The sequence below is a fragment of the Sinohyriopsis cumingii genome, chromosome 9, assembly GCF_028554795.1.
Source record: "Sinohyriopsis cumingii isolate HCF-2022 chromosome 9, ASM2855479v2, whole genome shotgun sequence".
In the NCBI taxonomy this organism is placed as follows: Eukaryota; Metazoa; Mollusca; class Bivalvia; order Unionida; family Unionidae; genus Sinohyriopsis; species Sinohyriopsis cumingii.
The window spans coordinates 97,869,803-97,886,486 of record NC_142969.1 but is presented as its reverse complement, the minus strand read 5'-3'; the positions used below and the strand labels follow the sequence as shown (position 1 = coordinate 97,886,486).

Here is a 16,684-nt window from a genome sequence, read left to right as displayed (position 1 = left end):
ACGGCAAGACCTTGTGTACCCGACCCTTTGAGCCCAACTTTGGTGTCGCAAAGAATTATTTGAGATCGTACTTGTCCCTGTACGAAGCCACGGGACAGTTAGGAACCAACACCAGTCACGGTATTTCGTACGACGATTATGCAGGAGGCTATGCTTTGTGGGGTTTTGATTTCACTCCAGACCAAGGCAGCGACGAGGGACATTTCCACCCTATAAAATCAGGCCAGCTTCGTGTGGAACTTCAGTTTGCAAATCCACCTCCAGATCACACAGTGAACGTCATCCTGTATGCAGAATTTGACAATACCATAGAAATCAACAGTTTGAGAGAAGTCATTCTAGATTACTAGAAGTCATGGAAGACTGTTATCCCTCTTTACCTAGTGGAGAAACTTTGGACATGAAATGTGAGGAGACTGTGGAAGAAGAAGAAGTGATCATAATGAAGTCGAGATGGCCAGAACAAGAAGCCCATTTAGTCTCCTGTTTTGCCAAACACTTGGTCGATAAAATGACGGAATTGATCAAGAAAAATTGCTATGGATGTCAAAACGATCATCCCAGTCAAATTCAACACGATAAATGCCTAATGTTAAGTCAAGAAGAAAAATTGGACGAGTATCTGGACGAAGCTTGGAGTCTCATCTCGAACAAAGACGTGTTGCACCAGTGGTATAAAGACTTGCGTGAACATTCTTGTCCACCATTAACCACTCAAGAGATCCATCGTATCGAAGCTCTCCTGAATCAGAGTGAGGAAACAGAACGAATAACCGTTTATTCGTCAGACATTTTCAAGCAAAAAGTCAGGATCGAATTGACGACTTATTATTACCTGTGAAGAAGAAAACACAAAACAATGGATACCTGGGAACTTTATTACCTTTTGAACCACAGTTCGTATACGGCTTCTTGGAATCCTGTCGTCTGTGCTAAAGATGAACTCCCTCATCGCAAACCTAAAGACCATCAAGCTTACGTGATCAACACGGACGACAGTCATCTCCCAGGAACCCACTGGGTAGCCGTCTACTTTCCTCAAGAAGGATGTGTGGAATATTTCGATTCGTACGGATTGCCCCCTTTGGAAGACGATATCATCGACTTTATGAGAAGAAATGCTCAAACCACCCGATTCAATAATGTGAAATTACAAGGCACAGATTCCTTGGTGTGTGGACAGTACTGTGTGTATTTTCTGCATCATCGCAGCCTGGGCTATTCCTTAGAACATTTAGTGACTCATTTCGATCCTCGTTCTTCTGCTAGAAACGATGTGAAAGTAGATCGATGGTTTTGTGACCATTATGCTTATCTTTTGTCTCAAGCTAGGAAACGTAGTGTCCATCAATGGCCTAATGATTTCCAACAGTGGAAATCACAATTTCATTCACAACGTTGTCAGCCCTGTTTAAAGTAGGTTGTAAAATGAGAAAAAAATGTTTGTGATTTGAAAAAAATGTTTGATGTTATAGTGTTGGATTATTGTTAAAAATGTTAGAGTTGTTGTTTAGTGTTAAGTGATTTTTGAATAAAAAATGTTGTGTTTTGAAAAAATGCTTTTGTCTTTTGTTTAGCTATAAGAATGTTGGATTGATGCTCTTTCATTTCTTACTATCCCTCTCATGAACGTTGCGGCTCGAAAAACCGTGTGGGGGATGTTTTCCTTCACGTCCGCGCTTTGACTTTAAGAACCGGTTTGTTCCCAGTCTAACCATCCATTGTCGACTCATCCTCCTACGAAGATGTGCTCCAAACTAGCTAAGCTCAACGAAGCCTACGTGAATTTGCATAGGGTCAGACACAGTCTGATACCGAAGCCAGAAGAAATAGAGAATGTGAGAATGTTAAAAATCACTGAAGACCTGATAGAAGAGCTCTTCAGAGAAGAAATGAACAGGGAGAAAGAAAAATGGACAGAGAAGTACAGACTTCAGAGACAGCAGCAACAGCAGCAACAGCAGCAACAACAGCAGCAACCTGAAGCTGACAGAGGCTTTGTCGATTGCCGTATCGACACCAAAGAGTTCTTCTTCTCTTTCCGAAGAAGCAGACCTATCGCCAGAAAGTCTATCCTCAGAGGACATCGCATTCTTAGAAACTAAAAAAGAATGCCATAGCAAAACAAAAAAAAACAGCCCTTTTCAGGGCTACCCAATACTCTAGAAAAGAAATAACGATCCATTTGCCAATGTGTGTAGGTAGAGTAGTGTGAAAATAAACACTAACTCTTTTTTAAAAAAAATGTCAGGGTATGTGTTTGTGTGTTTGTGTTTGTAAGTGATTAAGTAAGTTGGTATGGATAGTAGAATAAAATAATGTCTTTTTTGGTGTTTGAGGTGTATATTTGGGGTTAAATTGGATTGCTTTGCGTATGTAAATAGTCTATTGAAGTGATTTATAAAAAATTTTAAAATAGTGATGGGTAGCATAAAAGGTGAGTGATTGTTTCTTTTAGGTCCGCGCGTTGTTGTTGTTTTTTTTGGTCATGATCTAGGTAAGATGAATTTTATGTTTTTAGGGGGATGTTTTCCATCACGTCCGCGCTTTCAGTATAAATTGAAACTCGCTCGGCAGTCCAGCTACCCTTGTTGATTGATCAACACAAGAATGAATAGCAGAATAGTGAAACTGTTAGAACTCCAGATGCACCTGGAATATGCCAGGCGCATAGTAAACGAACTATCAGCGGAGGCTATCGTAGAAGAAGCAAGAATGAAGAAAGAAGAGGAGGAGAGAAGAGAGAGGGAAGAAGAGGAAAAGAAAAGAGAAGAGAGGATGTCGTTCAATATTCCCGAGACAGAGGATTGGGGTGTTGAAGCGAATCATCCTCCCTCTGCGCTCCCCAGAAGAAAGGTGAAAGAAGACTGGGGAAGAAGATGCGTGTGTGGCGCAAGGCCATGAAGGTGCAACCATTAGATAGGTGCATCTGGAGTTTAAAAAAAACCAACAGCCCTTTTCAGGGCTACCCATTACTCTAGAAAAGAAATAACGATCCATTTGCCAATGTGTGTAGGTAGAGTAGTGTGAAAATAAACACTAACTCTTTTTTAATAGTGAAAGTGTACGTGATTGTGTGTGTGTTTGTGTTTGTAAATGTTGAAGTAAGTTTGTGTTTGTAAATGGTGAAGTAAGTTTGTGTGAATAGTAGATTATGGGTTTATTTATTGATTCTTAGCGTATGTAGAGAGTATAGTTGTGGTTATATGACATGAGAAAGTAGGGGGATGTTTTCCTTCACGTACGCGCGATGTTAGGTCATGATCTAGGTAAGATCAATTTTATGTTATTAGGGGGATGTTTTCCTTCACGTCCGCGCTTTCACTATAAGAACCCACAGTGTTCGTTGTTCAAACCATTCTGCAAAGAATAAAAAGAAGATGGCATCAAACCAAATGGACAAAATACAAACCTTGCAAGACGTTTTAGACAACTTAGGAATAATGGAACAGATGCTAATAAGACTCGTTGAAGACCATTATTCCTATAGTCCCCATCGTGTAAAGATGGAAATTAATAACTTAAGAAAAGCAAAGGACAAGATTAGTGGTGTCATGAAAGAGATAAAGGAGGAGAAGGAGGATGAAGAGGAAAGAATAAGAATACGCAAATGGAACGAAAAAATTGAAAAAGAAGAAGAAAATGAAAAGAGGAAGAAAGAAGAGGAGGAAGAGAAGAAGAAAGAAGAGGAGGAGAAGAAAAAAAAGAAAGGGAAGAAGAGTGTAGGAGATAAAATAAGAACTTGGTGGAGAAAAAGAAGAAATTAGAAGAAGAAGAAGAAAACCCAAAGGCCCTTTTCAGGGCCCCCATATTTCTCGAAAAGAGATAGCCTTTGAATTGCCTACCCCTTTTTTTATTTTATTTTTTATTTTATTTTTTATTTTTTTAAAAAAAAAAAAAAATAGAGACCCTCTCTATTTCAATTTTACATAGACCCTATACAGTCCCAGGGTTTTTTTGGCCATGTTAAATTTACATAGACCCTATATTGTCCCAGGGTTTTTGGCCATGTTAATTCCCATAGACCCTATATGTTCCCACGATTTTTCTCCATGTTAAATTTACATAGACCCTATATGTTCCCAAGGGTATTTTTAATGATAAGTCCCATAGACCCTATACCATCCCCATTCACTACTTACGGAGGTTTCTCTTAGTAGCAGATAAAGGTGGAGGGTTAGGGACTGATACGTCAAGATGGCATATAATGCTGAGGTGATCTGATGCAAGGTCATGGGATACCAGGGAGGACCGTAGAATGTTATCATCAGGTCTATGAAGAATCCAGTCTAAAATGTGACCATGTTTATGGGTGGGTTGGTTAAATGACTGTTTGAGGTTGAAAACATTAATGGAATCTAGGAGTGTTGATGTATTTGAGTTTCCGGGACACTGAAAGTGAAAGTTGAAATCTCCAAGAACAATCAGGTTGCCACCTATCAAATTTCCATAGTCCAGGAGATTCGGAAACTACTCCAAAAAGAGAGAGTCAGCCAGCTTGTTTTTTCTACTAGGAGGTTGGCGATATAGGCAGAAAAAATGGACTGACCTTTGCTCCAGTGTGAGTGTGGTTTGGACTAGTTCAAACGATGTGTGGTCGAAATTGAATGTTGTGTAGTAGTTCAGATGTTTTATCATGGAGTTCTTTGTGATGACAGCAATTCCACCTCCGCGAGAATTACGGCGGAACGACTTGATGGAGTGGGTGTTAGATCCGCACACTTGGGCTCATTGCCTGATGTTTCTGTCAAGAATAATATGTCAACATTTTCGTCGTTGATAAAATTAACTATTTCTGTGCGTTTTTCCGGTGGTCCTACTGACTGGGCATTGAATAATGCAATGCGCAGAGGTATTTCTTGGATAGTTAACATAAAGGTTGACGAATTGATTGGGATTTGAATTAGGTTATCTAAATTAACGGACGAAATTTTTTTTAAATGGTTGTGTCGAAATAAGGGAGATAACTGGAATTCTTCTTCCTGTTCTACGCCGGCCAGCTTTGAAACAACGTTTCTTTTTTCTCTTCTGTTTACATTTAGGTAATGATGAATGTAGTCCCAGTCTAGAGAACAATGTAGTGTGGAGAGCCAAGGAGTGAACATTTAAAGCAATTAATGAGGGTCCATCGTAGCATAAACGGGTTGACAGGCGAGTATCACGTGATGGCGGTTTGTTCAAAAACAGTGGAGCAAGACAGATGAGAAAATGTCTAATTATTCTCGTTTCCAAAACAAGGAGATGAAGAAACACATACGAATTTAACAGCCAATACATAATGAACACAATAACGAAGATGAAAACAGTCAACAAGCACAAATATCATGAAAACGGCACTATAAAACGGAACAGCTGTTTCAAGCCGGTTAAGCGATAGCCGCCATCTTGTTTTCAATGGGACCGGTTGGAGTATAGTAAGATAATCTGTCATGGGACCAGTCAGAGTATAGTAAGATAATCTGTCATGGACCAGTCAGAGTATAGTCAGATAATTTGTGATGGGGACCAGATCAGTAGCGGTACTAAAAGCATTTTAAATTGATCTGAAATCAATTGTATCCTGTAATCGAAGAGCGATATACATTCAGATGAGAACACATATCTTCTGATGTGGAATAATCCAAGCTTTAAACATTTTTTGTATTTGTTGTGATGTCATAAACTTAAGTGACTAAACATTCCGGAGGTGTTGCAAAATATTTTCACATGATATTTAAACTGACACTAGTATTGAATTGTTGGATAGACTGCGATTTAATAGCTTTACAAAAATAAAAACAAAAATTTTGCGAACACTTTTAATATACATCAACGATATCGATGGAATGAACTAAGAAAAAAGCAATTTTAAAACAAACTTTGCCAAAATTTCTGTTTGTAGAACCTAGTTCCGATTAAGTTAGAATACTTAAACAAAAGTGTCAACAAATAAATTACTCCAAGTTGTGTTATGGTACAAATTACACACAATGTAAATCAATTAGATAACGAAAAATTGAATGGATTTATCCACAGTGGTATAATAATATGCGTAAAAGTCTCACACAATAACTAAGAAAGCGTTCCTGTTGTTAAAACAACACCACAACCGTGAGACATTGAGGATGAGGGTTCATGTTTAATTTTGTAGTATAATATGTAAATGGTTAAAGTTTGACTTCACTTGAAAATCCTTCATTATGATGCAAGTTGAGAATTTGCTCTGGTGTAATTAGACGGCATAAAATAACAAGTTTGTTGAGGCATAAGTGCCCTTTGAGCAGAATATCTCATCTATACAATATAAAACAAAAAGCGACCATGCTTGAGATTTGTTTTGAGACCATATCGATATTTGAACTTTATGTTCAATGCGTGCTTTTATTTTTCCTATATATCGTAAGGACTATCTGTGACAGGTAGCTATTAATTATATCGGCGATGACATGCAGATTAGTACTTCTCGTTTTGCAAGTAGAATTATCATGCTTATCGCTGTTTATGAATTTATGAATAATTGCAGCTAAATTTATTACAGTGATTTTTCGAATTATTTTTGTGGATATTAGCCGTTAGTAAATGTACGTGTATTACCTAGAAACGTAAACTATCGCTTGAACTCTGCAAACATTTATTATACATCTGCTGATTCCACAGTGTATTTTATATTTATTAATGATTCCACAGTGTATTTTATATTTATCAACAAGACGTTTCCACTAGGAATGCCAATGACGTTTCCAATAGCATGGCCAATAACGTTTCCACTAACTAGCATGGCCAATGACGTTTCCACTAACATGGCCAGTGACGTTTCCACTAACTAGCATGGCCAATGACCTTTACACTCACTAGCACGGCCAATGACGTTTGCACTAACTAGCATGACCACTGACGTTTCAACTAACTCGCATGGTCAATGACGTTTCCACTAACATGGCCAGTGACGTTTCCACTAACTAGCATGGCCAATGACGTTTTGTACTAACATATTCAATGACGTTTCCACTAACTTGCATGGCAAATGACGTTTCCACTAAGATGGCCAATGTCATGCCTTTAAAAGGATGGAGAGTGAAGTATGTGTGCAATCAAAAAGTGATAGTTAATAGCTATGACTGAATAAAAAATAGACACAATTTTATTATTGATATAATCAGATATCTTGATAGTACGAAACTCCGAAAATATGGTTGAAAAGAAACCACAAAAGAACAAATCAATGCAAAAATGTTCACAAGAAAGACTATGCCACATGAATCAAGGACCATAACTCTGTAAAATAAAGCCTATGCTACATGAATCAAGGATAATAACTCTGTAACAAAATAGCCTTTGTTACATGAATCAAGGACCATAACTCCATAAAATATAACCTATGTCATATGAATCAAGGATAATAACTCTGTAAAAATATAGCATATGCCACATGAATTAAGGATAATAACTTTGTAAAATAAGCCTATGCCAAACGAATCAAGGACCATAACTCTGTAAACAAGGGATTTTACGCGAATCAAGGACCATAACTCTTTAAAAAATAAAGCCCATGAAGCATGATTTAAGGACCACAACTCTGTAAAATAGGATTTAAATCTAATCGTCATCAAATTCATACCATACATTATTAAGAAAAACCTTCAGTGCAAAGCTGGTTGAATGAAACAAAACAATTTAAGTGTTGATAAGTTGTTTGGAGCGATGTGATTATTCTAGGTGGATAAAGGGCAATAACTCTTATAAACAGGAGCAATACGTGTTCGTCATTGAACTCATCTTTCCTGAAATGTGTGTATGTGTCTGTACGTGTGTGTATATCCCTCTGTGTGTGTGTGTGTGTGTGTGTGTGTGTGTGAGAGAGAGAGAGAGAGAGAGAGAGAGAGAGAGAGAGAGAGAGAAATTTTGATTTTTAGATTAGCTTTAATAATTTGTCAGTCATATCGCTACGATGTCTGCAGTGTGGCAGTCTACAGTGTTGTCTAGCACTTGGGTATAATGCCGCAGACATGTTGCATCCCACACAGGCACATTATCCTGACACCAGGCCGACCAAGTCCTAATAATAGCATTGTATTGCTTAGCGCCAAGCGAGGCAGCTGTTAGTATCATTTTTATAAGTCTTTGGTATGACTCGGCCGGGGATGGAACCCTCAACTTCCCGTATCTCAGGCGGACGCTCCAACCCCTTAGGCGGTCTTCTTGAAATGAAGCTTCACGGAAAATGTCATGAAACTCTGAAGAAAAATGTGAATGATTGTTCGTTGGCATGCAAAAGTACATACAAATAGGCCTGTACAGAGTTAACCAATATAATTAACATCATGAATTTATATTAGAACAAAAAAATGGATTTTTTTTAAATGCAATTCACATAATTGGTTCGTCTTGATTTAACAGGTAACATGTCAAATGTCTCTAAATGGAAAAAAGAAATGTTTTTTTTTTACCTGAATATGCAAACAGCCACAATTGCGAGAACCATTACAAACACTAGGGATCCGACAACTGCTCCAATTCTTGCAGCAACTACAAATAAAATGTTTACAAATGTTTATTAAATCAGTTTTAAAATATATATACTGACTGTTTAATTAATGTGATAAGAATGGATGGTCTTGTGTTATTTAATTCCAAAACTTAAATTTTTATTCTTTCTAACAATGCAAACGATTTCGTCGATTGATGTGTTTTCATAAAGAGAATAAAAAGCCTACGTAAATATTTATATGCCTATGTAAATATTTATACGAATATGTAAATATTTATACGCCTACGTGAATATTTATATGCCTACGTAAATAGTTATATGCCTACGTAAATATTTATATGCCTATGTAAATATTTATATGGCTATGTAAATGTTTATATGCAACGTAAACGTTTATATGCACACGTAAATATTTATATACCTACGTAAATATTTATATGTCTGCGTAAATATTTATATCCCTACGTAAATATTTATATGCTTGCGTAAATATTTATTTACCTACGTAAATATTTATGCCAACGTAAATATGTATAAGCCTATGTAAATATTTATTTGGCTATGTAATTGTTTATATGCAACGTAAACGTTTATATGCATACGTAAATATCTATATGCCAACGTAAATGTTTATATGCATACGTAAATGTTTATATGCCTACGTAAATGTTTATAAGCCTATGTAAATATTTATACGCTTATGTAAATGTTTATATGCATACAGGCATATTTATATGCCTACGTTAATGTTTATACGCTACGTAAACGTTTATATGCACACGTAAATATTTATATGCCTATGGAAATATTTATATGCCAACGTAAATGTTTATATACCTATAAGAATATTTATACGCTTACGTAAATATTTATATGCCTATGTAAATAGTCATATGCCTACGTGAATATTTATATGCTTACGTATTTATATGCCTACATAAATGTTTAATTGCTACGTAAACGTTTATATGCTCACGTAAATATTTATATGCCTATGTAAATATTTATATGCCTAGGTAAATATTTATATGCCTACGTAAATGTTTATATGCCTGTGTAAATAGTCATATGCCTACGTGAATATTTATATGCTTACGTATTTATATGCCTACATAAATGTTTAATTGCTACGTAAACGTTTATATGCTCACGTAAATATTTATATGCCTGTGTAAATATTTATATGCCTAGGTAAATATTTATATGCCTACGTAAATGTTTATATGCCTATGTAAATAGTTAAATGCCTATGTAAATATTTATATGCACACATACACACTTAAATTTTTTTATGCCAATGTTAATGATTATACGCCTACGTAAACATTTATATGCCTATGCAAATATTTATATGCCTAAGTAAATATTTATATGCCTACGTAAATGTTTATATGCCTATGTAAATAGTTATATGCCTATGTAAATGTTTATATGCACACATATACACATAAATATTTATATGCCTATGTTAATGATTATACGCCTACGTAAATATTTATAGGCCTATGCAAATATTTATATGCCTAGGTAAATATTTATATGCCAACGTAAATGTTTATATGCCTATGTAAATATGTATACGCCTACGTACATGTTTATATGCCTATGTAAATATTTATATGCCTATGTAAATGTTTATATGCCTATGTAAATGTGTATATGCCTACGTAAATGTTTATTTGCCTATATAAATGTGTATATACCTGCGTAAATGTTTATATGCCTATGTAAATGTTTATATGCCTACGTAAATGTTCATATGCCTATGTAAATATTTATATGCCTACATAAATGGTTAAATAAAAAATGGGTTATTTGTAACTTTGAGTGCTTACGTCAAGAGAAGTTATTTTCATTGTATTATAAAGTTCAGCATCACCATTTTACATAACGAGTATCACGTTACCTGATATTTTTTTGTATAATCCGTTTCATGGATGAAATCCGTTGATGACGTTGTGTGAGATTCAGATACACTCTGGTGAGTAGAAATTGTTTTGCTTATGGCGGTTGCACCTAAACAAATGCCATGTGATTAATTTAACGTCTGTATTTGATACTGTGCCAGGAAAGGCATAACTCAGAAGCTATCGTGTACTTAAGTACACTGTGACGCGCACATGCAAAAGAGCTATTTATTCAGTAAAATAAAATTGCTTTTGCCACTACAATTACTTACATGTTGTTTGTAGAGCCTTTAATCCTAAAAAGGAAACAAATGTCAAAATTCAACACTTTACATCGAATGTCAACCTTAATAGCACATAAAATATATATTACTAAATTTATTTTGAAAGTTTTACATTATTATGACTACGAAAAAGTTCGAATCGAAAACCAAACCAAAAGGTCAACAGATTATTTGCAGCAACTTTCTCATCATTTAAATCATCTGGACAAATTTGACACTGTTTACCATTTGGTTTTCTATTTCCGTGTCGGACTTACCTAAAATATGGACGCTGACAAGAACAATTTTATTTACGATCTTCTACGATAAGGAATCGCTCTTTTTTTAAAAAATGTCTCACGAATTAATTACGCTGATCTCATTTACTCTTTATGTTCAGTTGTTTCGTATGTAAACTTGTAGATTTGTCCTAAGCTGACTTCGTGCCAGAGAGAGAGAGAGAGAGAGAGAGAGAGAGAGTACTTGCCCTGACATTTTCCCATCATTACAGATACATTTTTCAGTCCAGTTTCTCCCAAACATCCTTTGCCAGGATACAACTCAAAAAATAGCGTGAAGCTGGAAAAACTCTCATTCACAAATGTGGAAGCTATGATCCAGGTACTGCTGGAACGTCTAGTCCATATTACAGATTCATTGTCCTGACTGCTCATATAGAGATGTAGACGGTTGTTTGATCCGTTAAGGAAATAAAGAAAGCTTATACAGACTGGCCCCTGCATAGCATGGACGGGTGTCGATAAAATGTGACCTGTGTTTACATCACAGACTTGAGGAACAACCATGGTTGCGTACATTCCTTCCACAAAAGTTAAAAAAAGAAGGACGTTTATGGTAACAAATAATATGCATAGAGCTTTATATGTTAACTTAAACTATGATGACACAAGCGGATCCAATACTGGAATTCATTCAGAACACTCTACATGTCCTTAAGAAATGTATTACACTGTGTTGTTTTACATACTGTTATTAAATACTTTATTTCCCTAGCATAAAATATGAAAATTTAACTTTTTTGTGAATTAAATCAAAAAAAAATCCCTCAACGTCTATAAACGTCCCAAAGTATAATGTGTTCCGAATGAATTCCAGTATTGAATGTGCTGATGTATTAATGGTCTTTAATGTGCCGATTTGCGATATCATGATGTGTCACAACTATATCATCCGAAATGTCTTAGAATGAATTCACAATAATCTCAAAATAGTGATTTAGTCCTTAAGCTAACAAGCACTTTGTATATCTAATGAATAATATGAAAATATAAATTAAATCCTCTCAAATTATAACTGAACACTACTAAAATACTGATTCCACTAGACGGAGTTTAAAATAGGAATAAATAATTCTGTCTATCAAAATATTTACAAATACACTTTAGACACAAATAGAGGACTAAGACGAGGTTCATTTTCCCATAATATTCGTAAACATGATGAAGTATGCTTACTTACATTTTCACAACCAACCTGACTGAAATCAGGTGGACCTTATAATTTTAAGGATCCAAGTAAATATGCTGACAAATATTATCATACCAATTAGCCTACAATCCAAGGCAAAAGTTAGCAATGTAATATGTTGTTTACAAATGACCCTTAAAATCTATAATTGTGGATAACAATTTATCACACAATACAGAAATTAAAATCGACTCCCTGTCAATATAAAGATTTATATCATAATACTCTTTAATACATATAAAAAAATATACACCAAACAGAAACATTATCTAACCTGTATGATAGTATTATTTGTATTAAATATTAATTCTGCCTACTATTATCAAGCATTCTTTGATAGAGTCCAGATATAGCACTTTTCGTTCTGTCTTGTGTATATTTATAATTCTCTATAATTAATCCTATATCCCTTGATTTCTTTCACAGGAATCCGGAATGACTGTATAGATAGATGATAAATATTTACTAGGTCGTCATGCGAGTGTGTCTTCTACACACGAGTGCATATAACACCGACTCAGTAGTGTCAATTTATTTTGTAAACTGTGCTTAATTGTGATGGAATATGCGTTAGTATGTGCAGGCAATGAGATAAATGCCGCTCACCTCATACTTATTTTCGAATCTCCGTAGAGTACAAATGAATATTTCTCTAAAATGTATGATAGTGTTATTGGTATTAAATATTAATTCTGCCTACTATTATCAATCATTCTCCTATAGACTCCTATAGAATCCAGGATGGTACTTGTACTTCTATACATGAGGAAGTGCATCTTTAATCAGATTATCTTTTTGCTTGATGTGCATAATGACAATGTTGTATTCCTGCAATATCAAACTGAACCGTAAGAAACTCATATGTTTGATTTTCATTTTGTTAATGTGATCACTGAAGACAATAATCGGAGAAGGTGATGAACTAATATACACTTTAAAGTGTTGCAAAGCCGATATCATTGCTAGACATTACTTCTCGACTGTGGAATAACTTCTCTGATAATTGTTTAATTGTTAAATAGCTAACTGGATAAGCAAGACCTTTTTTGCTTTCGTGAATTAGTACTCTACCAACCTCAACATCACATAAATCAACAGACATTTTAAATTAATGACTAAATTCTAGAACTGGTACAATCCAGTATGGCCTTTATTTTATCAAAAAGCCGCCTGATACTAGTCAGACCAATGAAACTTTGATTTCTTGCTGAACACATTTATCAGGTGTTCAGCAATTATGGAAAAATTTAACAATCATTGACAATCAAAAACTGGATCCTGAGATCTGTTTGTTTCCGAGGGCTATTTTCCTGATGAGAAAATGGAGACCTTGGTAGGCACCCGTTAGTGACGATTGGTCAGTGAGTTGCCAGTCTTGTCACTATATAATATCGATGTGGTAATTCGTAGTCTACCTCAAGAAAAGCCATTGGATGGTCATTTATAGTCAAAATACTTATCAGAATATCATGAACTATTTTTATTGGCTGAAAAGTAAACATTGACGTTTCTAAGGCTGTAGATCTTTTTCAAATGGTAGAAGAACCCAATCAAAATATACCTAAGGCACATCTGCAACCCAATCAAAAGATACCTAAGGTACATCTATACCCCAATGAAAAGATACCTAAGGCACATCTGCAACCCCATCAAAAGATACCTAAGGCACATCTGCAACCCAATCAAAATATACCTAAGGCACATATGCAACCTTTTCCTGTACTTGACGTACCATTTTGGTGATAACTGATGGAGTGTGTCGGTCCCTTACCTAAGATCAAGACAGGCAACCAATAATTGTTGACCATACTATGTTTGTTCACACGAGTTCCAGAGGCTTTTGCTTTCAGTAACATTCAAAGTAAAAATATAATCACAGGTCTGATACGGTGTTTTTTAAAAAACATTTTTTGACCTTCTGAAATCTGTCCAATCCGATCAGTGGTCACATTTTATGTCTGATTTTTTCCAAAACTGTTTATGTATGGACATTTTTTTAGCATTTTACGTATGAATTAGTTACTCAATATTTTAAATCATTTGTCTATCTCCATGAAAGTTAAGGGGCTTTGAAAAAATGTCAATAAATGCAGAATAATATGATTCGGTAATATTGCTTTGATACAGAAAAAGATTAGGACGAAAATGTTTATTTACTGTTTGCAAATCAGTTTAAGAATCTGTAAGTTTAAGTCATTTTGAGCTAGATTTTTCATTCCACTACAGATGCTAAGAAAAAATGAATAAATCTAATGTAAACAACCGTAATATTAAAACAAGGTAGAATACGAGGACCCAGATGAGCGTCAAAGGTTTGTTTCCACAACGTTCTAAGCATAAACCAAGGCCAAATGTTTGATTTAAAGTTTAGTAAAGAACATGATAGACATCAGGTAGATCAGATTTTTCCAAGGGGATAACAAAAGGCCTGAACTCAGATGCAAGTAAACCTGTTTACCTACAAGTGATAATTATCTTAAGCTATAATATACAATAACAGATAAAAAATAAGCTATTTCCCATGCTGTTTACAAAATAACCCTTTTAATCTGTACACAAGAAAAAATTAAACGCACAACTTAATTTATAGTATACAAAATATATATATATATATATATATATATATATATATATATATATATATATATATATATATATATATATATATATATATATATATATATATATATATATATATATATATATATATATATATATTGCTTTCCAAACTTAAAATTGTGTATAAAATGTGTACGATAGTAAGGCTTATGTATGAATGGACAGACAGAGGGATGAATAGAGATGAAATCAATATTTTCACACTATTATTTTATATGTGTGGATTTAATCAATTCAGAATAACTTGCTTAATGTAAATGAATTAATTATTGGTCGAATTATATATTTCAAAGTTTGCAAGAGTGAAGTAATTTCATTTTTTTCTCTAACTTTTTGATCTTTGCATTTTAGTTGTGCAACTGTTTGTATTAAATAGTTTAACATACTGTAGTTGGAGTTTATAATGTCCAGGTCTTGTGCATGGTTTAAAGGTCAAAATAAACAAAATGGTGAACCATTGAAACCTGAGAGAACCAATCATGTTTTTATTTGATCAAAAATTATTATTTAGTATTGATTATCAAGACAATACAATTTTCCCCCAAACAGAGCATGGATTTATGTCTATACCGTTACCCCAACTATATCATGGCTTTTAGGTTTACACCGTTACCCCAACTAGAGGATGTATTTATGTCCATACCGTTGTCCCAACTAAGCATGGACTTATGTCTCTATTATTAACCGAATTATGGCATGGATGTATTTTTATACCATTGCCTCAACCATAGCATGGACTTTTATCTATACCATTGCCCCACCTATAGAATAGATTTATATCTATATCATTGCCCTAACTATAGAATGGATTCATGTCTATATCACTGCCCCAACTATGGCATGGATTTACGTCTAAATCATTGCCCCAACTATTACATGGATTTATGTTCATACCACTGCCCTAACTATAGCATGGATTTATGTTCATACCGTTGCCCTAATTATAGCATGGATTGTATATTCATGCTATTACCCCATCTATAACATGGATTGTATGTTCATGCTATTACCCCATCTATAACATGGATTGTATGTTCATGCTATTACCCCATCTAAAGCATGGAATTATGTTCATGCTATTACCCCATCTATAACATGGATTTATGTTCATGCTATTACCCCATCTATAACATGGATTGTATGTTCATGCTATTACCCCATCTATAGCATGGATTTATGTTCATGCTATTACCCCATCTATAACATGGATTTATGTTCATGCTGTTACCCCATCTATAACATGGATTGTATGTTCATGCTATTACCCCATCTATAACATGGATTGTATGTTGATGCTATTACCCCATCTATAACATGGATTGTACGTTCATGCTATTACCCCATCTATAGCATGGAATTATGTTCATGCTATTGCCCCATCTATAACATGGATTTATGTTCATGCTATTACCCCATCTATAACATGGATTGTATGTTCATGCTATTACCCCATCTATAACATGGATTGTATGTTCATGCTATTACCCCATCTATAACATGGATTTATGTTTATACCTTTGCTAAGATCATACTATTAATTGCAATAATTGCAAAATTATTATACCTCCAAACCGAGGACAATGTGCAAATGGACAAATTGTTAAAAAAATATGGTTGTGGCGGTTGCGCTGTGTGTGTGGGTGGGGTGTGGGTGGGGTGTGAGGTAGGGATGCTGGTACATAATACTCAATTAACCAACACTGCTATTCACAATTTAAATTAATATTTATCTTTCAAGCATTTAAGAAAGTAATACTTTGCCTTGCTTAAGAACAAAACCGAATGTGTTATATGAATATATCTATATACATAAAAGTAGTCATTGATAATAAAGGACATGTGTAATAAAACGAAGGGAAATTATATGATTGACGTAGTGTTATCTTGGGTAATTAAATATGGGTGTTAAAAATAAAAATGTATTTGAAATTAATAAGTAT

The 16,684-nt window shown here is 34.6% G+C and overlaps 2 protein-coding genes across 6 annotated transcripts in view; both read right to left on the bottom strand.

The window, feature by feature from the left end:
• The window catches only part of LOC149792303 (uncharacterized), a 40,349-nt gene extending 29,383 nt beyond the window's left edge, over positions 1–10,966 (bottom strand). The window contains exons 1-2 of one of the 2 annotated variants that reach the window (XM_089970867.1): positions 10,647–10,966; positions 8,427–8,505 (exon numbers count right to left, since the gene is read on the bottom strand). In XM_089970867.1, coding sequence (XP_089826993.1) covers positions 8,427–8,461 — 35 coding nt within the window. In that variant the 5' untranslated portion in view covers positions 8,462–8,505; positions 10,647–10,966. Of the gene's footprint in view, positions 1–8,426; positions 8,506–10,373; positions 10,483–10,646 lie in introns of those variants that run through there. The other variant, XM_089970868.1, reaches the window with a different exon arrangement.
• The window catches only part of LOC149792302 (MAM domain-containing glycosylphosphatidylinositol anchor protein 1-like), a 165,030-nt gene that overhangs the window by 109,326 nt on the left and 39,020 nt on the right, over positions 1–16,684 (bottom strand). For 3 of the 4 annotated variants that reach the window (XM_089970870.1, XM_089970874.1, XM_089970873.1), the window contains exon 5: positions 11,125–11,457. The exons of the other annotated variant lie outside the window; for it this stretch is intronic. In XM_089970870.1, coding sequence (XP_089826996.1) covers positions 11,125–11,457 — 333 coding nt within the window. The remainder of the gene's footprint in view (positions 1–11,124; positions 11,458–16,684) is intronic. 4 annotated transcript variants of the gene reach the window in all.